At 37.5% G+C, this 24,522-nt stretch overlaps 2 protein-coding genes across 3 annotated transcripts; one reads left to right on the top strand and one right to left on the bottom strand.

The window, feature by feature from the left end:
* Positions 1-2,468: 2,468 nt before the first annotated feature.
* Positions 2,469-10,253, top strand: LOC148844856 (cation/H(+) antiporter 28-like). The gene is made up of 4 exons (XM_088956075.1): positions 2,469-2,867; positions 3,292-4,278; positions 6,899-7,489; positions 9,598-10,253. Exons 1-4 carry the CDS (start codon positions 2,673-2,675, stop codon positions 10,228-10,230), a joined length of 2,406 nt encoding a protein of 801 aa, XP_088812201.1. The 5' UTR covers positions 2,469-2,672; the 3' UTR covers positions 10,231-10,253.
* Positions 10,254-12,959: 2,706 nt separating this feature from the next.
* On the bottom strand, positions 12,960-16,288 carry LOC148844855 (myosin-like protein). Of its 2 annotated transcripts, none has more exons than XM_088954022.1 (5): positions 15,582-16,288; positions 15,157-15,462; positions 14,728-14,934; positions 13,767-13,982; positions 12,960-13,667 (listed from the first exon to the last, which is right to left on the bottom strand). In XM_088954022.1, the coding sequence occupies exons 1-5, from the start codon at positions 16,038-16,040 to the stop codon at positions 13,143-13,145; spliced, it is 1,713 nt and encodes a 570-aa protein (XP_088810148.1). In that variant the 5' UTR covers positions 16,041-16,288; the 3' UTR covers positions 12,960-13,142. The 2 variants fall into 2 exon arrangements, with proteins under 2 accessions (XP_088810148.1, XP_088810149.1); XM_088954023.1 differs by having other exon boundaries at positions 15,600-16,285.
* Between the last annotated feature and the right edge of the window lie 8,234 nt (positions 16,289-24,522).

Raw genomic sequence — 24,522 nt, 5'->3', positions numbered from 1 at the left:
AGTTCTTTCATAAAAGTTCTTTTATAAAAACACTTTTGTAAAGTATTTTTGCAAAAGTGCTTTTATAAAAACACTTTTATGAAAAGCAATTTTACAAAAGAACTTTTAAGAAAGAATTTTTATGAAAGCACTTTACAAAAACACTTTTACGAAAGATCTTTTACAAAAGCACTTTTATGAACGCACTTTAATAAAAGCACTTTTACGAAAGAACTTTTAAGAAAGTAAAAGTGCTTTTACTAAAGTGCATTCATAAAAGTGCTTTTGTAAAAGTACTTTCATAAAAGTGTTTTTATAAAAGTACTTTCATAAAAGTGCTTTCATAAAAGTATTTTTATTAAAGTAATTTAATAAAAATGCTTTCAAAGGGTATATTTTGAAAATTTGAAAGAAAATGAAAGACAAAATAGTCGCAAATGTTTATTTAAGTGCTTATTAGAGAAAAAGACTATCAAACGCCTATATAAAATAAAAAATAAGCACTTAAAAAAGTTGGGTGTCAAATGCAAATAAGTGCTTGTTTGAATAAGCACTTATTTTTAACTTAAGCACTCCCAAACATGGCCGAAGTTTAAAGGTTCTAAAGATAGGAGGCAAAAAATAAAAGCAAAAGACATGTATTAAGAGTAGTTTGGATATTTAGAAAAACTTTAAACTTGGTTTAAGGGTAGTTTGGAAACTTATAAAACTTTAAACAAAGAAAAAAAAATCTTTTTCAAAGTTAATTGATGGAATCCTAATGGAGAGGGGGGGTATTTGTTACAAAGTGAAAGTTCAAGGGGTCTTTGTCGTTCCTATAATTTACCCAAAATAAATTTCTTGAGTTTTAAATGGCATCTCAATCTCCAATCGAATCCATTTTATGTATCTAGGGTCTGTTTAGAAGGGCTGAACCATTAGCAAAGCCGGTTTAGCTGCTTTGAAGCTCTTTGGATAAGCTATTCAAAGAAGCTAAAGTGGGTATCCCTTCAAATGACTCACCAGAAGCTGATTTAGACTCTTTGGAAAATGAGAATATAAAGGGGATAAGTTGTGAACTTGTGATCTATGATTGTAAAAATATTGGTTATTAGGACCGTGTTAAGAGCGAAAGAGAGGACAGTGTTAAAAACATTAACAAGCTTAAGAGAAAAATAAAATAAAATAAAATGCCTAAGGCTGTGCTTGGTTTGAAGGAAATGGTAGGGAAAGCTATACAGAGTACAGGTTTCCCTACCTTTTCCTTCAAACCAAATACAACCTAAGTTCTTGGAGGAACATGACTACACAAGTGAAGCTTAACAAAGAATGATTAATAAAATTTTATGGTGAAAGGATAACTTAATGTGGGCTTTCAAAAGAAAAAGATGGCTTAATGTATGAGCATGTGATGAATTCTCATGTGTACTTGAAGGGATTTTCTCTTTCAGCCATGTTTGATTTGATAGAAAAGTAGGGAGAAACACAAAGCTGAGGGAAAATTGTTAAGGATGCCTTTAATTGCATTCCTTTACACTGATATATAATTATTGGACTGCAAAGAGATTGGGTCTAAATTCTGGTTTACTTCTAATCCATATTTGGCTTTGTCTCATTTGTTTGTGAGAAGTAAAATGAAATGGCCTCCACTTTAACCAAAAGAGGTATTGTATATTGAAACCATAAGTTTGGACACAAATATGTATAGCAATACACTTTTGACTTTTGATACATACTGATGTGGTGGAAAGAAATGGATATACTAAATACATTAGGGAAATTCTTACAAATCACACAAATACATCAATAGTAATAAATCTAAAGTTGATATAAAGTATAACCATATAAGTAATGCAGGATTTTATAATATATATATATTACAATCAACAATATTGGAAATTTAGAACATATACATATTATACAAAAAATTTACTAATAATACATCAAACAATGTTTGAACTTCTAATCTACTTAAAATTCACCTAGAATACAAATTAAATTGTTGTTGGATTAATGAAATGGTTAAATAATTGATAGATCCATCTTATAGTTCTTCCTTTCTTTACTATAAAAATCATTTAGCTAAAAATGAATATATAAACTTAATGTTTCTTTTAATTTACAATTTTTTTCTAAAAATAAAAAAATAATAATAATAATAATTTTGACATAAATTATTGTTATCAATGGCTCTAGCTCTTAAGATATCGTTGATAAATCCATTTTCACTCAGGTGAACACTTAGCTCAGTTTACAAAGAGTATAAATACATACAAAATACAATATTTTGCACCCTACATTTTTGTATTTGTACTCAGTTTAGAAAGAGTACAAATACAAATGTGTGGAGTGCAAAATATGTATGTATTTGTATTTCTGCTCGGACAGCTGTGGAAAATTTTCTGATTTTTCGGGGTAGGGGCTCTATTCTTAACTCGACAAAGCGCCCAACCCGCTCCATCACAATCTCTCGGACGTCTACCCCGGCCAAAGGCAGGGAGAGTAAAAGAATATATATATTTAAAGGGGGAGAAGGGCACTGTTCTTCTACCACCCTTCGCCGGCCGATATTGTTTATCATTCTACATATAAATCCCTCTCCCCCCGGCCATCTCCCCGGCCCGGCCCATCCCGGCCAAAATTACGGGGAGAAGATCGGGGGGAAGAAAAGGGAAGAGACAAACAAAGGTGAGGCGCCTCAGCCCCCCGACCCAATGGATGGACACGCTGGAGCTTCTCCATCTCCGCCCAAGGGTTGCATTCGGTTGCCAAAGGAAATCGCCGCCATGACTGCTCACTTCTTCGTAATTTCATACTTTGTGGCAGTCCTCTTTATTTTGGTTTCATGCAGTATTGTACACGGCATCACCAGGCACATATCTCAACCTCGCATCATCTCAGAAATCATCGTAAGTATATCTCATGAATTTGAATAGTAAATAGATGACCCATCGATTAAACAGTGAAATTTCATAGGTGATCAAGGAAATACGCATTCGTACAGACCATGGTTGCAATTTTAGAACTTTACGACTGAAAACCACAATTGGGGAAGCATCCAATCTGATCAGTCCTGTGTGATTTGTTTGTGGAATTTCGATAGTGGAGACCCATTTTAAATATATGAGTTTTTGATTCATAGTGATGATCTAAAATCATTTTAGTGGTAAATATACATCATTAAAAAAAAAAAAAAAACCATTTGGGCTCCGGCTTGATGGATTGGCACGAGTATTCAAGTGGATGAATTCATTGTATTTATCAGATTGAAGAGTTTTCTCTGTCACCGTTTTTATCATAGTTTTATTTTAAACATCGATCTCTGTGTTACAGGTAGGGTTGCTATACGGCAACTTGGGCCTGAGTAGGATCATAATGCGCTTGAAGATTGCTCGGACGTTGCACGCTATCTCTGAGTTGGGCATGGTTTGCTACATGCTTGTTTTAGGCCTGGAAATGGATCCTTCTGTGCTGTTTCGTCGGCCAACCCGCGAAGCCATGGTAGCTTACAGCGGAATGCTCTCAACTTTCATCGTTGCTTGCTTGGTGGCTCCATTGCTCAGTCTAGCAAAGGAGCCAAACATGATCAAATTCATCATAACCCTTGCGGTCGCCCTCTCCGGTACAGCTTCCCCACTCCTGACGCGACTGATAACCGAGCTCAAGATTGGAAAGTCGGAAATTGGACGGCTTGCGGTTGGTGCAGGAATGCACACAGACATGGTCTCCTTGATCCTTATTTCCTTTGGTCTCATTATCTATCCGACAAGCCAGATGGGAGTCTATTTTTCGGATTTTCTGTTCCTCGTATTTGCAATGATCATCCAGATTTTTCTTATGGTGAAAACGTTGCCCCGCTTCGTAAGATGGATCAACGACAATAACCCAGAGGGGAAGGCCATGAAAGCCACTCACTTGGTGCTTGCAATCACTGTAATTGTAATAGTCTGCTGCTTTGGTCCACTTGCTGCAGTTAGTCCCATCATTAACTCCTTCGTGACGGGACTGATAATTCCGAGAGCGGGGAGATTATCCAAGATGATGACCGGCAAGCTGAATTACTTCTTGGGAGTGCTCTTTTATCCGATCTACTTCTTTTGGGTGGGAATGCAAGCTAATCTCAAATATTTTAAGGCCAACGATCTGCGTACATGGTCCGATCTAATTCTCATCTTCCTAATTGCGACTGTAGGAAAAGTCTCCGGAACGGTGGTTTCCGGCAAGATGTTAGGGCATAATTGGTCGGAGTCAATCGCACTGGGGTTGCTTCTGAACATCAAAGGGCATTTTCACATCTACTGTTCTATGATGGCCTATGAAGTAAGTCCAGCTCCCCCCCCCCCCCCCCCCCCCAAGATCCTATTCTAAATTGAAGATAACAAGGTTCAACTTGAGAATCTAACTAATAAGCCAATCAGTTCTATAAAATAGACTTAGAACCGAAATCAAATGCAAATAAATTTGTATTGATGCAAAACTATGGCAGTGCAAATGAATTGAGTGTAAATTCAAAATTCTAATCTATTTGTGTTTCAAATTTTAGTTTATTTTGTTTGATTGCAGTAAAAATGAAGTAAATTATGACATGAAGCAGAATAAAGTAAAACATAAAACAAAGTCAAACAAGAATTTGCATTTTTTTTATTTGCACTCCCATGCAATTGTATTAATACAAATAAAATTGCACTGCAATCAAACACAGCCTAAAGAGAATAATTGGGTTGTACATTATACTTTGACATCTATACTTAAAACAATTTAGAACTTATTTTTGATAGTACTAGAAGAGACCGAAAACTATATACTATCAAAAAATAAGTTCCAAATTGGTATATCATAAATAATTATAAATTTCAAACAAGTGTTTTTAATCAAAATTTTAATAATAACAAATTACAAGAAACTTTTATATTTTATTGGTTAAATAGGAGATGCTCGGGGTGGGTGTTGAGTTCTGTTATGAGAATTTTTAAAAATCTCTGATTTCTGAGATAATTGATTTCTCAAAAATCAGAGAAATTGATCTCTCATAAATCAGTTATGGATTTATTTGATATTGATTATCACCATGATTTTTGTATTTATGGGAACTCTCCTTGTCCATGATGTCATGTCATCCAAAAATAATCAGAATCAACCTAGAAAGAGAAATCCCCATCTCTTGCAAGCCTCATTTTAATAATTGATTTCCAACTGATTTTCATAGCCGAGTTCTTAGAAATCAGCCAACCAAATGGTAAAATAATCAACAATTTTATAATTACTGATGTGACTCTGATGTGGCATCGATTTATGAGAAATCAGCATCAATCCCAAACACCACCATAATCACTTTGGAGAAGAAAAATCCAGAAAAATCCTATCCCAAACAAAATATGATTGACTAATTGAGACAAAACTAGGAACTAAAACCCATGTAATCATTTTAATTGGGTCCATTTGTTGGATAGACCTGACCCATCGTCACCAATCAGAGAAGAGAGAAAGGGGGTGGGCCATTAGGCTTTTTCTTTTTCAAATAATAGAGAATAGACTAAAGAGGAGATGGGAAGATAATAAAGAGATTGCAGCAGCCGGCTGAAGTCGCCGGACTAGGGCGGATAGGGTTCATCGGTAGAACAGAGGAAGACGATTTCCTGGCCTCCTTGGTTAGGGCGTTTTGTTAAGGTTGGAAGAGAGATGACATCATGAGAGGGAGACGGGAGTAGCGATAGTGGTGGAGTGGTCGGCGGTCAGTTGGTGAAAATGGTGGGTTGGCGAGAACGGTTGGGGTTTCATTGTATCAGGTAATGAGAATAAGGGAGAGAGAGAGAGAGCATTTACCGCAAAGTCGGACGATGAAGGTATGACCGATAACACTAAACCAGCGGCAGCGGACAAAAGGTTAGCTGGCTAGGTATCGAGAAGAGGAGAGAGAAAGTCATAATTATAAATTAAAAATTAAAATTTAATATTAAATTATTAAATTATATTATTTGATATATATATATAGATATATATATTTATATTAATACGGTTTACGGTTTATGGTTTGGCTTGGTTCATAAAATTTAATAAACCAAACCATAAACTGTATTTTCTAAATTCACAAAACTGAACCAAACCATTATAAATTTAGACCAAACCAAACCGCAAATTCAGTTTGGTTAAATTTGGTTTTTCGGTTTGAATCGTATAATGAACACCCTTAGCTGTACACAAACAGGGTAGCCCATCAACCACCCCTTGAATTAACACCCCAACCCTGGAGGCAGCAGGGAGTTTGGATTTCTTCCTAAGAACACACTGTAGTCACACATCATTAATATCTTCCATAATTGTATGTTTTTTTTTTTTTTAAATACTTATATGTTTTCATTCGTGAAAAAAATATTGTTAAGTGCATGACTACAAGTGCTATGAGGTAGGGGTGTCAATTGGACCGGATTTGGTCCAATCGGATCCAGTCCAATGCGAGTCCATTATAAATGGACCAGATCCAATCCAATGAATATTTTGGACCGGTCCAATTCAATGTTTGGACCATCCAATTTGTTCAAATTCGTTTTGATTTAGATTGTTTTTAACCCAAACTTGATCCATTGACACCTATATTCTTATCTTATATCAATGGACCGGATATTATTTAAATCCAATCTAATCCAATATAAATTTATTATGGACTGACTAGGTCCAATCCAATCTAATAAATATTTTGGACTGGATTGGTCCAATTTAATGTGTTGTTGGTCCGTTCAATCCGTCCAAATTGATTTTGGACTGGAGGTCCATTAACACCCTTAGGTGGGTGTAAGGACCATTAATTCAATCGGGAAATATGTTAAGAGGATAATCAAATCACTCAATTTCTTAAAGATTTGTTCAATTAACAACCATTCTACTTAGAATAATGATGAATAAAAAAGCAACTGCAAGTTCCTTATTGAAAGACTGGAAGCAGGTAGGAGCGATTTGTGCTAGCAACTTCATGCAGATTATACTCGCAACCGTGCTGACCATAGTCTACATCCCCCTGGTGGTGGCATTCATCGTAAGTCGTGCACGAAAGCGTTCGCAGGTCCAACACATGACACTTCAGTGGCAAGATCCACTGAGCGAAATACGTATGCTGCTGTGCCTCCACGGGCCTCACAATGTGGCCAGTGCTATCAACATCATGGAGGTCTCTCGTGGAGCGGTGAAGTCAAAAGCCACTGTTTTTGCCACCGAAATGATCGAGCTCAATGCGCATACCGCGGCGACGCTCGGCGGCGGGAAGGATGCGGACGCCGTGACTGTGTTCGATGAGGCAGTCATGAACCAGCGAGAGCAGATAGCAAATGTATTGCAAAGATACATGGCTAAGAGTGGTAAGGGGATCCACCTCCACCAGGTAATCGCCCTCTCAACATTCGATAACATGCACAGAGACATCTGCAACATAGCCGAGGACGTGGTGGCTTCTTTCATCATCTTGCCCTTCCACAAGAATCTAAAGCTCGACGGGAGGGTGGAGAAAAATCTCGCTGGCTACAGGCATGCTAACCGTAAGGTACCCCTTTTCCAAATCCTGTTTTAATGATTTAATCATTTTCTTTTCTTTTCTTTTATCATGCTTTAATCTTATTTACTTTGTATCATACTAACACACCCACCATAATTTACAATTTCTTTACTCTGCGGTGTGTTTGGTAAGTCTTTCTTTACGGTCTTATGGGTTCTCAGAAGATCGAAAATTGGTCTTTTCATTTGATAATAAAAAACGGGTAAAATCATAAAAGCATGTGTGAAAAGATAAAAATTACCAAAAATGCCAAATTTAGGAAACCTTTTAAAAGTCCAATATGCCAAGGCACTTGCTAAACGGACTTTGGACCCCAAAAACTCAATACATCTTTTGATTGCATGGGCTGATAGAAGATCTTTCTAAAAGACTTGCCCAATGGCACCTTAATTGTCGTGAGCTTTCTTCATTAGGGGTGCAATTTGGGGGTTCAACCCGAGTCAAAACCAACCCAATCTGTAATTTTATACAGACTGGGCTTAGATTTTTTGGTCCTCGTGATGCACTTGGACCTAACTCGTAGATAGCCTGAACCTTGCCCAACCTTATTTCAAGTTTTTCAATCCAAGCACAGCTTAATTATACACAAATACATACATCCATATATGAATACATATTTGCATACATTTATATTTTTATACACATGCATAAACATATAAATTAATGTCAAATTTTAGTGTGACTTGATTAAGCAGCTTGAGCTCTAGCCTTAAGCACAATTCTTAGGGCTGGTTACAATTGAGCTTAAACTCTGCCTAACTTGCTTGACTTACACCAGTCTTAGTAATCCTACTACTATGGGCAGTAATTGAGGCATATAAGCCTAGGGGTGCAACTTGGGCAGCCCAACCCAAGCCTTGACCAATCCAATCTGCAATTTTACATGGGTTAGGCTTGAATTTTTTATATTCAAGCTGGGCCTGGGCCTAAAAGTTTGGGCTTTTTATTTTTTTAAGTTGGGCTTAGGCCTAACCTTATATATGTATAGATAGCCCATATATTTGCATGTATACATGCATATTTTTTAATAGACAATACATATATGTACACATAAACAACACACACACACACATATATATATATATATATATATATATATATATATATGTATGTATACATGCATATTTTTTAATAGACAATACATATATGTACACATAAACACATACACACACACATATATATATGTATTTGTAGTGTGGCTTGATTGACCAAACTGAACCCAATTCAAACTCGGAACTAATTTGAACACATCAAATTTTAGTATGGATTGGATTCGGATTGGATAGTTCGAGCTTAACCTTAGGCTTAATTCAAACTTGAACTCTAGGCCCAATTCTTAGAGTTGGATATGTATTGAGGTAAAACCCGACCCAACCCAATTGACTTGCACCCCTATATAAGAATTACGTCACATACAATGTTAATTGGGAGTTGTAGTTTGTCATGCCACGTAGAACTCAATGGGTTGGGTCTACCCGATAGAATCAAACCGATCTGATTATACTGCTTCTAGTTCTATGTTTTGAATCTCGGTTATGATTGGATTTTAACTAGTTTTTGCTATTCCAAACCGATTATGTAATTCTTAATATATGAAGGTTTCATGATTTTTTTCTTGTAAGTTTTGGTACATTTTATTGTTAAACGTATAAATTCCAGACAGTATTAAAAAAAAAACTTGATTAATCAACATATAAACAGTTTATTATTGATTGTCATTAGGTTATATCATAAAAAATGAATTTCTAATTTGTCATATTATATAGGTAATTATAGATGACAATCATAATCAAGTGTTTTTGTGTCAGACCAACCCTACAGCTAATCTGTTCTCACTCATTGACATTTCTATAAGTCTCCTGTTGTCCCGGAGACTCAGACTAAATTGGAATCTGTTCTTCAAAGCACGCCTCACACTAACCTTACAGTCACAAATATGACAGATATTTTCGATGTACATCCAGAATATGCGTGAGGTCGGTGTGAGGCGCGCTCTGGAGCAGATCCGGACTCTTTCAGACCAGTCTCGATTGATAGTTTACAAAGTACACTAACTTACCAGCTAACGGACCGATGTACGATTTGATGTCCAACAGGTTCTACGACACGCCCCATGCTCCGTGGGAATACTCGTCGACAAGGGACTCCAAATGAAAAACATCAAGGATTCAGGTTCGCATCCATCCCTCAACGTCGCCGTAATCTTCATCGGAGGCAGAGATGATTGGGAAGCATTAGCCTACGCCAGTCGTGTGTCACTACACCCTGGAGTCAACCTCACCGTCATTAGATTCCTACACGACTCCAAAGATCAGACAAGCTCGATCCTGGGTAGCAGCTTGCGTTTCTCTGAATCCTTCAGAGAGATGGAAGAGATGGAAGAGGAGATGAAGCTGGATAATGAATATTTTGCCCAGTTTTACGAGAGGCGCGTAGCCACAGGCCAGGTTGGGTACGAGGAGAGGTACGTAGTAAATTCGGCCGAGATGGTTTATAGGCTACGACGAATGAAGACGTCCTACGAGCTCTTCATTGTGGGGAGGGGGGGCGGGGTAAATTCCATTTTGACGGTAGGGATTGATAAGTGGCAGCAGTTTCCAGAGTTGGGCCCCATCGGGGATATGCTCTCCTCTAATGACTTTTCACACAAGGCCTCTGTGTTGATCATACAACAGCATACTCATAAGAGGAGTGTTAAAGAGGATGTTAACGATGAAATTTTGGTTTAATGGATTGATTTCACGGATCAAAATGCTATTAAAGTATTAAGTACTTAAGCATGAATTGGGATTTGCATCCTCACAGAGTGAACCTCACCGTTTTCATAGCATATCCCACAATTGGAAGCATTTCCTCATAAATAATGATATACAAATATAGAGATATTCCAGATGTGGGGATTAAAACATGTTGTGAGGTTGGTGTGAACAGTAGATTCGGACTCTTAAAGCATCGCATGCCAATTAATGGAGGCCCACAGTTCAGGGTTACACTCCGACAATTGATTCAATACTATGCATATATCCTTGGTGGGGTGTTCGTTCTCACCTGGATTTAGAATGACAATTTTCCTCTTTTTTTTATTTTTGCGGAAATCCACCCCGAATGGGGCAGAGATGGGGATGGGAAAATTTTCATCCCCATTAGTGGGAATGGGGCGGGGACAGGGAGAGCACTCCCCACCCCGCAGAGACCCTGATCCTTGCCCCGTGGGATCCCCAATATATATGTATACATACATCTATATATTAATATTTTTAAAAATATGGTTAAATATGTTTGAATCTTTTCTAATAGGATTGCAAATTTTAATTATTTTATTTTTATTTTTTTAATTAAAATAGAATAGAAATAAAATGATTAACATCATAAAAAATCATGAAGAATGGGGATCCCTGTGAGAACGGAGATGAGGATAACCTAGTCTCCATTAGCGAGGATGAGAACGAAAATGAAAATAGGGATTTTCACAGGGACCTGCCCTGTTGCCATTCCTAACCTGGAACTCAAGCCCTGCCCAGCCCACAAATTTTCGGCCCAGGCTTGTATCCACCCAATACTAGACCAAAATATGCGGGCTTTGTGGGTTGGGCAGGGCCCGTCCCCTTACCAATAACTGCCAAGCTCGGCAAATGATCACCCCTATATGTCCTGCATTTGCAGTGAGGATGAGCAATGGGTACCCGACTACCCAACATTCGCACTCTGATTAACATCATCTAGATCAACAAAATTTAGATCCTATATTGCATCCAATTCCAAACTCAGTTAGTAGGTATTTAATAAAATTTACATTTCCTGATCCTGGTAAGGATGCAAGTTCAACTCCAAACATGCATATACACAACAAATTTTGTGACCTGATTGACCAAAGCAAGCCTGGCCTGGGCCCAAGCCCGACTCAAATGTATCAAATTCTATATGGTCTGAGCCCAGGTTAGACAGATTGGACTTGACGTTGGGTTTAATTTCGGTTTGAGCCTTAAGCCTAATTCTTTGACGCAGCCCAACCCGGCCTACTTATACCCCTACTACTAAGGATGTCAAACGGGTTGGGGTTGGTGCAGGTTTGGGTTAATCCGAACCGTAAACCGAATCCAATTAATTGAGATAGTATTACCGAATTCGATCCATGATTCAGTGTGATGTGTTCAGCCTCGACCCTGAACCGACTTGCCCAATTAAGAATGAATAGGGTAGGACTACTGCAGCTTTACCTACCAGCCACCGTATGCAAATACGGCTGGCTCAACTGAGTTTTTTTAAACCTTTATGGAATGAGAACATATAGGGCTTTGGGCAGAATGCCTTAGCCCGGAGCTATGTACATAGTCAGCAGACAGCCAAACATAACTCGCGGACCAACCAAGAGCTTGTTTAGAAGCGTCCATCAAGGTTTAAAACATTGTCACTGGCTCACAGCACCACATAGGCCATTTGACTTTTAACTTTAAAAAAACTTGGTGGATTCAACTTGGAACCGAAACAACAAAGCTTGCATTGGGTTTTGTTCAGAGTGTACTGTTTGGCACTCTATGGAGTTTACTTGTTTGAAATAATAATAAAATAGTGAAATTTTTCGATCCTGTATTTTGGCTTGAGTGATAATTTGATCTCAAATTTTAAAATGTGATAATTCAATATTCAAATTTTCAAAATACATAATTTAGTACATGCCATTAATAAATCGGCAGTTATATATATCACCTGACCTTATGTGAGATTTAAGACTTTTGAAAATGCTAAAATTATTTTTAAAAATAAAACACCCTATTTATCTTCTTCCTGATCAAGAAGATGAAACAGAGCCTAAGCTTTATGTCACAAACACCAAAACCCTTACAACAGGGCCCAAGATCTCTGTCACAAACACTTGGAACGACTTTGCTTTTCTCACAAAGTCTTGCAAGTTGTCAAAAACAGAAAATTCCAAGTTTTATTCAGTGATGGTGGTCAGAGACTTTTCTCTTTTTCCATTGGATAAGATAATCACAATAGTTAAAGGAAAATTTTTCTCCCATAAATTGCTTTGGTTTTGGCCCGAAGATGAGAAATATTTAAAGGGGAAAAAAGACAAAAGTGTTATCGCAGTGATGAAAATTTGAATAGTTGGTTCTAATTTTAGCAGATGATTAATAAAGAAAATTAAATAACATTTGAAGGGCATTTGTGTGTTTTCACATGCCACTTAACAGATGGTTAACGGCGGATAGCATTTTAAAGCTGGGAGACCAAAGTGTAGAGTACTGATCAAAAATTTTCCCAATAAAAAATGTTATACTTCAAGTTTTATGTCAAAACATCTCTTCGTCTCTGCTCCCGATGGAGCTTGAAACACCATGGTTCAAGCTCAAACACTTCAGCTTAAAACACATGGTACCAAACACATTCTTCTCTTACAAGAATATGCCCTGGAACTGGAAAAAATAATAAGTTAGTAGTAAGTTTATAAATGGTGTGAGCGCAAGTATAATCTTCTCTTGAATGGTTGAATTCTACGCGGATTCTTCATCAAAAGAGATATTACATTTAATACGACTTCAAAAAACAACAAAAGAAAAAAAGAAAGAAAAAAAAAAAAAACAAATTCTCTTTGCTTAAAAGAGATTGTAAGCTAGCCAGCATGCTAGCAGCATGTTTCCTACTCTTTAATCCTTAACAGTTCAAAGTCTTTCTCTGAAGGCAAAGATTCGGGGGAATACAAAGGAAACACTGCTTTACTATTTTGCCTCAAAATGGGTGAAGAATTCCCTATATCTCGAAGAGGAGGCCGCTTTGCAGCAATAAACCCACCACTGCAAGCTCTCCCTCTTCGTTGGATTTCATCCAGGCCTTCGTTCTGCTTATTGACATTGCAGCCATTCTGATGATTCTCCTTCAATCGGCATATCAACACTCGCTTCTCCTTCTCCTTTTCCCTCTCCCTCTCCTTCTCCTTTTCCCTCTCCCTCTCCTTCTCCCTCTCTCTCTCTCTCCCCCTCTCTCTCTCCCTCTCCCTCTCCATCTGTATCAACAGAGGCAATGGCGCTAAACCTTTGATCTTAGGTGGCTCCACCTTCTGTTCAGTCTTTAATCTTTCGAGCTCAGCACTGAGATCGCATATCTGTTTCTGTAGCTCTGCCACCTTTGTCTCGGCGGACTTAGCCTTATGTCTCCACTCGTGCACCTAACAACATTAATAATGAACGAATCAATAACCCAATTAGTTTTACTCTTACCAAATTAAATGAAATGTCAGGGGAGGGGGAGGAGGCAGAGAGCTTACAGCGGATTGGAGGGAATGAATGCGTTCATCAGAAGACAATGCTCGATCTTCCCAAAAATCCCGAGAAGCCCGAAGCTCCTCCATCTCTTCCCTAACTTGTCCCAGCATCTCTTGCATCTCAGACCATTGCTCTGTCTCGGCCCTGACTTGCTCCACTATCTTCCGAACGATTGCTCGGCAACGCCCAGTACACCCCTTCTCTCCAAACATCGTCTCCTGTAGGAAACAAAATTCACAGTGACTAAATCACTAACGATGTCGAGATGAATAAATTGCCAGCAATTAGAGAGGACTGCATTCTACAGCTGCCTAGAACTACTAACCCTATAATTTTCCACGTGTCAAGTAGGTATCTTAATCATTTAAATTTGAATTGACTCTACTGAAATAACGGATTCACCATACCAACTAGAGACTAGAGAGTGCCGTGCAGCAACTTTCACCCAACAATCTCACTTAAATACTCAGCTACCCTTAACATTAGGCCGTGATGGAAAGGGTATTTCCGTCAAACAACATTGCAACAGTCCCTACACAATTCCCAAAACACCCGCACTATTTCAGCATGTGGACTAAACTACCACTTCTCAACACGACAGTCCAGCTAAAAGGCCACGACAAATCCCGAACTCCTACACGTTTCCTTTTTGATTTCCCGAAGTCGTCGGCGTATGCTGTGTTTGTCACTTAACGGACGTGCACGATGAACTATAGACAACAATTACCATCCATGAGAACCATCAACGGTACAAATGGGTCCTACCGGCCTGACATTTCGCGTGATTCTTCTAAGTTCCGAGAGGGAGTTGAGTATCCACGTGGCGTACGGCCATTCCTTTCTGAATCACATCAGGCGCATGCTAGCCTTAACCGCCCAATCCCCGAAGTTCAAATTCATTTTCTTTTATTTAATTAAAAAAAAAATAAAGGGAAAGAACTCTCCACACCACAATCAACATGCCTGAGGAAACTGTTGTCGCGTAATGGAAGAAGAAGAAGACGAATCAGGAAATTCGATGCGCCTGGAAGTAGAAGCAGAGCTGGCAGCCGAGCTACTAGCACTCGCAGTTGCGGTTGTGGTTGTCGAGAGAATCGACCTGTACTCCTCCTCCATCCTCTCCAGCATCCCCTTCGACAATACTTCCATCTTCCTCCTCAGATTCTCCACCTGCAAGGAATTCTTTCTTATCAAAATAAATAAATTAATTCAAATCAGGTATTTACCATTAATGGAGATCGACCACAGAGTACAGTAAGAAGAAAAAGCTGCTTACATGAAGCATTGCAAACGGAAATGAACAGAAGAATAATCAATTAATGTAGAAGGACAAGCGAAAAGAAAAACAAAGTAAGACGAAGGAAGCTGTTTAGAATCAGTAATGAATCTTACGTCTGCGAACCGAGACTTTCTATCTGAAACAAAGCACTCCTCGGTCCTATAATTCTTACTGATCGTCAAACTGGCTTCTGCCATTTCTCGAATCTCCTTCACGCATTCTTCCTCCGATATTCCGTCTAGTTTTTCTAATCGTCTTTGAAGAACTGTTGTTTGCTTATCGAAGTTAGTACACTTGCGGAACTCGAAATCCTTAATGCACGAGCTTCTCTGGAGCTCTTCCAGTTTCTCCTTCAGATCTTTGATTTCCTCTTCCAACATAACACCGACGCTTTTTCCTTCATACATCTTCTTTTTCCCCTGTGAAAGAAAGAAGCCGATCAAGAACATTGGAAATGGATTCAATCGAGGAAGAAAATAAGCGCAAGATTTAAACAACGAGATCCAAACAATAATGAAAAACAAAAAAAATGACGAACAGAGATCAATGATTCTACTGCAGATCGAAGAGTATGCTCCATCTGAACGCGATTCTTCTCCAGCTTCTTCATCGCAACCTCTCTTTCCATTCTCAGAAAATTACACTCTGCTCGAAGAATCTCTGCCTGTAGCTTCCACTTCTCGTCTTCGAAGTTCCTACTGCATCTCCGGTTATCCATCCTCTCTGTATACTCGAAGTCATCAACTCTTTCTCTCGTCTCACGATCTCCAGTGTTCAAGATAACAACAGGAACAGTGGGATAGAAAGCTCGCTCTTGATCAAGCAGATTTTCAAGTGTTGCATACTTGTTAAGGCGAGAATCCGATTCCTTAATGCTGATCGATTTTCCTTTGAGTTGTCTGGTGGTAGCTCTCCGGCGAGTTCTTCTGGGTAGGTGGAGGATTCTAGGGCTAGGAGGCGGCGGAGGATGCCATTTCGGTCTCCGTGTGCTCGACATTGTCCTTCTACCTCTTCGTCTTGTTCTTCTCTTGAAAAGAGGAAACAAGGAAAAAAACAGCTTTTTTGATTTTTAAAGCGAGGGAGAAGCGGTTTTGGTTGAAGGCTGTTTTGTCCGACAATTGGCAGTTTTGGAGAAAGCGGTTTTCCACCAACGAGCGACCGGACCTGCGAGAGAGGCTTGCATATACGTACCAGAGAGCGTGCTTCCTCGTTTTCGTAAAAGAAGGCTGTTTTCAAAATCATTTTGGCAAATGAAACGTTGGTTAAATTTATTTGTTTGTTCTTCATGAAAGTACGTGAAACCATGTTTCGCAAAATGCCTGGTGAACGTTAGGAGGATGAGAAAATCCTTGTTATTTTTAGAAAGAAAATTGCTTTCCTCGAAGTAATTTTGACCAAAGCATAAACATAATACAAACGAGGTTCCTTTTTGTAAAAATCACTTTTCGGACTTGTCCAACCAAACGAAGGGTGAATAATTTGGAAACGCCTTTTTAGGAAATATCATGTGTAATAATGGCTATTCTTTGATTTTTAAAGTTGTAAGATGATGATAACGATTCAGTTTCACAAAATTTTAGCTTTTCTCAAGCATTGATTTGGCCATCTCATAAATTTTTTGGATATTTGTGTTTTATTGGGATAAATGAAATTGATTTATTTGTTATTAGAATTAGATACTATTTATTATTTATTTATGGGAAATTGTCTAAAGCTCATCATGAGATTTTAACATTTTTACTTCACAAAATGTCTAAAACTCACTGTATGAGTAAGTTTTTATTTTCCAAAACTCACCTTTCTTTAGTGCACGTTAATGCTTCTTAACAGAGGTGTCCATGTCATTATAAATGAAAATTTTCATGACCAAATTACCTTTGACTGGTGGGTTAGAGGAAAAATGGACATTTTCGGTTTTCAATTTTCTTGGGTTTCTTTTTTGCATTTTTAGTGTTTTGTTATAATTTTCAATATTTTTTTTAATTTCTGTTTTTTTACATTTTTCTATTTTCTACAATCTATAAATTTTTCTTGTATCTTTGTTATTTACTTACAATTTCTGTGTTTTTCTATAATCTTTGGTGTTTTTTCTACAATTTTTATTTTCTGATTTTGCTTTTCAATTTCTATAGTTTCTATAAGTTGAAAATAACTTTTTATATTTTTTTGTAATTTCTATGTTTTTGTATGTTTTATATTTGAAAATATTTTTTGAACTTTTCCTTTTTTCATGTCTAAATATTAAAATTGTAATATATTAACACCCGCTAATTTATTTTATATATATTTTATATTTTTCTATGGAGGTTAAAATGGTAATATATTAACACACGTTAGTCTATTTAACATCAAGTTAACGATATGGTGAATTTTAGACATTTTGAAAAGTTGTAGTGAGTTTAAGAGATGCTGAAAACTTATAGTGAGTTTTAAACAATTTCCCTTTATTTACTTACATGACTTTGAAAATCGGACCAGACTAGACGGTCGGACCGGAGAAAGGGAATTGGTCAAATAACCAATTCTGTAACCGCTTTTTTGACCAAAACCTATTGATTTAGCCAGCGATCCGCTGACTCAGATGGTCAAAACATCAACCCAAACAACAATTTTTAGTCTTTTATTTTTTTAAGTCAGAGTGCACCATCCATTTGCAACGGATGGTCTGAACGTTCGACCTAGGAATTAGTCCTAGAACGGTTCCCTGTCTGGTCCAATATTAAAAACCTTGTTTAGTTATTTATTTCATTAACATAGAATTGGAATTTGCATTTTCAGTTGGCTGAATTTGATACGAAATTATACCATATTAATCGAGGTCTGGAACATCATCATTTTTCCGTAGAAATTTTGAGTAGAATTGGTAGGTCTTTTGTCAAGTCTTTCCCGTGGTTTTGTGTACTTTTCAAAGCTTGAAAGACTGGAATTTGGTCTTTTTATTTGGCAATAAAAGAAAGACCAGAAGCCAGAAATACTAACACCCAGAAAGATCATGAAAGTTCAAGCTGGCCCTCAAGGCCTCAATAAGCTTTCAGTATTTCCGCCTAAATTTTTTTGTTTAATAGCTTAGTAGACAGTAATAGACCATTGATACTTATCAAACAGTAATTAGAAAAAAGCTCATTACATCTTTTGGGCGTCTTGATTGTTGGAAGATGCACCAAGTATGTTTTTATCTTGTATCATCAGTTGAAGAGAGTACTCAAGTGAATAGATTTTAAGGAGATGAGTGCCATAAATCAATCGTACAAGAAATTATTTTTGTTTGTGATTGTTAGTGCGTTTTGAATTATTTGCAAGGTTTTTGGTAAGTTGATGAAATCAAAATCTTTATTTTTTATTTTTCAAATTCTATATTTTAAATATGAGTAAGGTTGATTTAACCTCAATGCCAAACACATCCTTCAGGATTTTGAAAGCCTTAGTTTAAGTTCAACTTCAAACGGCTAGATGAATTGTTATTAACTTATTATCACCCAATCAAGTTTGAATCACCCTCCCCTCCCCCCCCCCCCCCCCCCCCCCCCGGTTCAGCACCACCATCCAAGTTTAAAAATCCCTCTAAGAAGGTGGTTAAGTAACGACACCAATCGACCGCATATTAATATTGCCACGTGGCAATAAAAAATAAATAAGCTAGCCTTGTTAAGCGTGATGAGTTTGAAATTAAATGAAACACCCCATAGTTATGACTCTAGGGTGGCTTTCTTTTCTAGGTATACTTCATTAGTTGTTAAAGAGGCTTTGGAGTTAATTGCTGGGTGGGAGTGTGGGACCTCCCCAATAAAGATGTCCGTGCCGTTGAAGGTGTTCGGGTCGTTATTCTTTATTATTATGCCCCCTTTTATTACTCAATTTTCCCTCCCCACATTTACTTCTCAAGCTGACAAATTTATTCCCAGCTCCGCTCTTCGAGTAGTTCACTCCGATTCTCTCGATCTTCACGAACCCACCGTGATCCTCTTCTTCAATTCTCATAAAATCATAACCAAGTAAACAACATCGTAGTAGGTCGACTGTTTGGTTGCTGGGATAAGTATAGGCTGTATAGCTAAATTCTATCCGATTTGACATGTTGCAATTATGGTATATCATATTAGCCCTATACACATCATCAATTTGATCCCCACAACGCCATAGAGTATGGACCACCGCCATCTGTTCAATCATGGATTGATGACTTTACTATGTATATGATGTGACATGTTACATCACATCATGAGATTATCATAGATGATAATCGAATGGTGGGGCCACGGACGGAGGAGGGAGGACCACAACAACCGTCATGGATAAGGACTGGTTTGGGGTTGGGGACCTCTATATTGATAAGCCGGGCAATCCTGACAAAAGAAAAGTTCTTCTCTCAATCATAAAACATAGGAGTGTTTTTGTTTTTCAAAAATAAGTACTTTTTGTTGTCTATTATAAGAGGTGAGCCTCCTCTAAGAAGTGTTTGAATAATCTATTTGGACTTTTGGAGGGTGTTTAACATCACAAATTCACAATGTTTTTTAATCGTTATATTTGAATTGCAATTAGGATATGGTCATGCAGAGAAAGTGTTTTGTTTTTCTGATAATTTAAGGGATGCTTTTACCCAAATGCTTGACACAATCTGTGAAATTGGCAATCCAGTGAATTTAGCAAGTCACATATGCATGTGATCCATGAGTTATGAAAAAATCTAGAAATAGCTTCAACAAGTGATAAAATGAAAGAAAGTAGACTGATACGATTGAGTCACATGCATAGGAGGCTATTTATAACCATTGTTAGAAAAAGTGATTTCAGACCAGAAAAGCTAATGATAAACACAAAAGGACTTTGGATGGAAGAAGTATAAGAAATGATTCAAGCGTCAATAATTTAATAATGGATATCACCCTGGATGGATGACAATGGCTAAACCTCCATATAGTTGAGACAAGACTTAGACGATAGATGTTGTAGTTGATGACAACAACAATGACAAATGGCTCGATTGGTTCAATTTCTTGGCTTTATGGTGTAGTAAAAATTTTTCCACATTATAGTAAAAGTCGATTTTTTAATATGTTTTTGGCATCAATCTTATCTTTTGTGCAACATAAAAGTTGCTCCACAAGAATTTCAACTATATCTATCTCAAGTTTGAGTTCTAGCCCATTAAAAATTTAACAAATTCTAAACCCAACCTAAGTTGTATCCTAGTGCCACATCATATATATCATAGATTTTTTTGAGAACATATATCATAGATATTATGCCTATAATAACTCCTAAGGCTGCATTTGGAAACTATGCAAATGGAGTGTAAATCCCGATTAAGGTAAATTTACACTTTAGTTCACTTTTGCATGTGTTTGGCAATATTACATTTATGCATTAACAAATGACAGACTAATGCATATTTACATTGATAATAAGATGTAAAAGTGCATCAATAAAAAGAAGCAAATTTGCATTCAAGTGGGTTTTTGATAAAAAAAAATGTTTTATTGAAATTCATATTTCCACCATTGCAGCTAAAAGTCTGTTTGGTAAGAAGATAAATTTATTAGTGCAAAACTAAGCCATTTTACAATTCAAATGAGACATTTTACACTTTACATATTTGTATTCATACTTATTTACATCATTTCCAAACACAGCTTAATATATTTTTTAACCCCAAACTTTACTTCATAACAAGGGGCAGCCACCTTGAAATTATATTAACCACTGTCAAAGGGAAATAAATACAACAAGATGACCTAATTCTTTACAAATGGGAAGCCCACGAGCATCTTCTTGGATCAGCCTCTTAACGTAAAAAAAATAAATAAATAAATAAATAAATAAAATCTACACATTGCCAATTTGCCATCGCATACATGGACACAAATGGGATTTTTTTTATGGTGATACTAGATGCTGACGTGGCAAGTTTTTAAAACTTAACGGTCAAAAAGAAACAACAGATGCCAAACACCATTCTAATTTAAACAATTGCATCTCCCCATATTTCAAAGATGCCAGTCCTTTCGCCCTTTTTTTTTTCCTAATTAAAGTTAATTAATTAAAGAATCTGTACAAGAGTCCTACAGATTTAGACCGACCCGTATAAAAAAGACCAAACCGGATTTAACTGGAGTTTAAGTAACTTAGGAAGTCAATTTTTATTTATTAAATTATCCATTAACAGTTCTTAAAGTACGGTTTTGTCGCATTTACTTGGACCTATATATTTGTCGCCTCGACGACGCTCTCTCCTCCCTCACGTGACATCGGTTCTCTCTTTCACTCTCCATTGTCACGCGCGTAGCCCTGGACTTATCGCCGACGTGCGGAACACCGGATGCTGTCGGCCTATGATTCCATCCGTCACCATTCAACTCCGGCATTGCCGAGGAAATGCCGATGATTCGGCAACTGTAAATCCGTGACAGTCTCACGCGGTCACGCTTCTACACGGAGCGGAAATCAATGAAGGAATCCAAACGTGTGGGGCCTTTCTAAAGAACTGATGGATGGATTATAATCAAACGGTCTAAGGAGCTTGACCGATGCATTACTTTAGTATTTCTTATTCGTATTCCTTCATAATATATCTTATTTATTAAAAAATAAAAATCTGTACAATTACGACGACTGCAGGCTTTCAGACTGTGATGGCATCTGCACCCACGGTTCCATTGGTAATGAAGGCCAATAAGGATACACCACGCCATATCCATATAAGTGGGACCCATATATCACATCGACCCACTAGCTCTATTCGATTATTAGTGCACACGTGGCCTAAACACGACGTTGATGCGCAGGGTATGATTGCCACGTGGCATTCATGGAGAGGCAGGAGGACATGCATGGAGAGCTAGAACAGGAGAGTACTGAGCAACGCACTAGTGCTTGGTGGTGGCCCCCATAATGCGGGTGTTTTTTGTCCTTAGATGGTCCACAGTCGGGCCAACTGCGTACGATCCAGATCGGTTTCATGTGTCTACATGTCAGAAAATCTCCGTATAAACAGAAAGTGAAAGACACTGAAATGGAGAGGCAGAGAGATGGTCCCTCAGGGCTCAGACCCTCACCAACAACAAGGACGCCAGGTCCACGTGGCCTAATTGTTAGTAGGTCTCCACCAAAATTGCAGCATACATGCCGTGCAGTGCACGGTCCGACCGTCGAACACCCGTTTCGGGCATCGGTTCACGCAACGCACTGGTGCTAACCACCAATTCGTCGGATTCATAAGCGGATCATCGGTGTTTTGAATTTAAAACAAACAAGGATCGTATCCCTGTTCTATTGGGCCGTCGCAGGACATGATTTAATGTTTCTGTGGGCTACCACATGTGCAGTCGTAATACGGGCATTCTGCTAACCCGGGCCCAAGAGGCCCACCTCAGCGCATATTCCAAGTCATATTAAGGATGCCTTTGGCATTTCGATTGAAAAGTTTATAATTGTTCTACCAGGAAGAAACAAAGAAAAGTCTGTAATTGGCTTGCAGCTTCAAATTTAACATCAGCTTTTTTAGGCTTTTAGCTTATTTACTTTGAGAGCCTTTGAATTGGAGAAAAGCCAGAAAGCGAAGTGACCGGACCCTGCTGCATGCAAAAACACTACAGCCGCACATCTCTAATATATATATTTCATAATTGTATGTTGCGATTGTAGTGTCTTTGTTTGTAAGAATTAAAATATCGATACGATATGTCCAATAACATATTAAAAAATGTTAAGTCTATCAATAAAAATCCCTCTAAGCCTATTTAGAGTTTATTCAGGCTGATAATATTAAGAAGAAGAAGAAGACCGATCTATCAATATGCACTAATACCCAATTTTTGGTATTTATCAATATTTTGATCCCTGCTTGTGAATAGAGTCAAGAGTTTGCATAGCAGATCAAGACTCATGCGGAAAGGGGAATGGAGAATAAGGATCTGGCCTAAAATGGGAAAAAGGGACAGATCCACAAGATCATACCTCCGGTAAGTTGTAGTGCAAGATTGGGATCAAATCCTGTTGCCACCAGGGTTCGGGGGTTAATGGGTATGAGGAACAGGCACCCCACCCCACTCCAGAAGAAAAAGAAGAAGAACCACAAGATCATAAGATGTCATATCACGGCCCATTTTAGCCCATTATACTGAGCTGAGTTCGTAGTTCCTTTGCTGGAAATGGTATCCAATTGTCTGAACTCATATTCAAATTCAATCAGGTCAAGGATAATCTTAATTCTATCAACTTATAATTGGATTAAATAAGGATCCACCCTTATCCAATGCAATATGATTTGATTCAATTTAAATATATTTGCTTACATATATTTAAATTTTATTTATTAGTAAAATTGGTTTGAATGCTTTATTTTAACTAATGAGCCATATGCTTGTGTTTTCAACAAATTGTTTTGTACTCATTTTGTCCATGATATTCAATATCAAAAGTAATTTTTAGTTAATTTTATCCAAAATAAATAAGATATTTTGATCATTTTGAGTTTAGTTTATGAATACTATTAAGTATCCAATTACAATCCCAATTTGGTCCAATATAAATCCAATGGATAAGATCAGATTCAAATCCAAATATAAACAAAAACAAATTTTGATCTACCTGTATCCAATTTGATTCCATCCGTTTCTAGCCCTAGTTCAGGCAATAGAGGAAGATCTCAGCCAATGGGAGGATGGAAACTTCAACCCTTCGTTAATCACAATGCTGTCTGTCATTTTATTTATTTTAATTTTCTAAAATCATAAAATGGATTTAACAGTCCAATCACACGCAGTAAAAACAATGACTCGAGGTCTGTAATTGTAAAAACACTACATAATTGTAAAATGGATTTCACCATTCTGTTCTAGCCCTCCATGGTACTATGGGATGAAACTACTCTGAGCGCCCTCTGCTCTGTCATCTAATATACCATGCTGCAAACACCAGTACAGTAAAATCAATTACTCTAAAATGGATTTCGCTCCTCACTATGAAGAGTGAAGGCATTGACTCAAGGCCTGTAATTGTAAAAACTCGTAGTAAAAACAATATGATTTTTAGGCTCCGTTTGGTAAGAGTACAAATACAAATGTGTAGAGTGCAAAATATTGTATTTTGTATTATTTTGCATGTATTTGCACTGTACATATTTGTATTTGTACTCTTTCCAAAGTGAATAAAAAGCATGGTATTTGCATGCCATCTGTGGAATGCATTGTCATAATTAGTACAATATTCACTCATTCTACATCTTCATCTTCTGCATAAACACGAGATATCTCTATTGATTAGGTATGTAATTGATATCTTTTTTTATTTCTGCACTTATTATTTTTTTCACCAATTGTACAGCACAGGGATCTAACTTCCTGATGCATTAACTAAAAGGAATTGGCAGACCAGAGAGCTCTCATGGACTAAGGGTGAGTCAGGAAGTAGGGTGCATATCATCCAGAGAGTGTGGATGAGGGAAACAGTACTAAGCGGAAAATGTTCAAGGCGAAGAC

The sequence above is a fragment of the Nelumbo lutea genome, chromosome 7 (assembly GCF_056320005.1).
Source record: "Nelumbo lutea isolate HS-2025 chromosome 7, American lotus-T2T, whole genome shotgun sequence".
In the NCBI taxonomy this organism is placed as follows: Eukaryota; Viridiplantae; Streptophyta; class Magnoliopsida; order Proteales; family Nelumbonaceae; genus Nelumbo; species Nelumbo lutea.
This window is presented reverse-complemented; position numbering and strand designations above follow the sequence as displayed.

Bases quoted from the DNA above. Each gene is read 5' to 3' on its own strand.
- LOC148844855 (XM_088954022.1), bottom strand. From the start codon at position 16,040: ATGTCGAGCACACGGAGACCGAAATGGCATCCTCCGCCGCCTCCTAGC. The intron at 13,983-14,727 runs GCATGTTGATTG...TGTTTCCTACAG, and splicing joins CGCGACAACAGTTTCCTCAG to GAGACGATGTTTGGAGAGAA. The intron at 13,668-13,766 runs GTAAGCTCTCTG...TAATGTTGTTAG, and splicing joins TTCATTCCCTCCAATCCGCT to GTGCACGAGTGGAGACATAA.
- LOC148844856 (XM_088956075.1), top strand. From the start codon at position 2,673: ATGGATGGACACGCTGGAGCTTCTCCATCTCCGCCCAAGGGTTGCATT. The intron at 4,279-6,898 runs GTAAGTCCAGCT...GACTGGAAGCAG, and splicing joins GTTCTATGATGGCCTATGAA to GTAGGAGCGATTTGTGCTAG. The intron at 7,490-9,597 runs GTACCCCTTTTC...GATGTCCAACAG, and splicing joins ACAGGCATGCTAACCGTAAG to GTTCTACGACACGCCCCATG.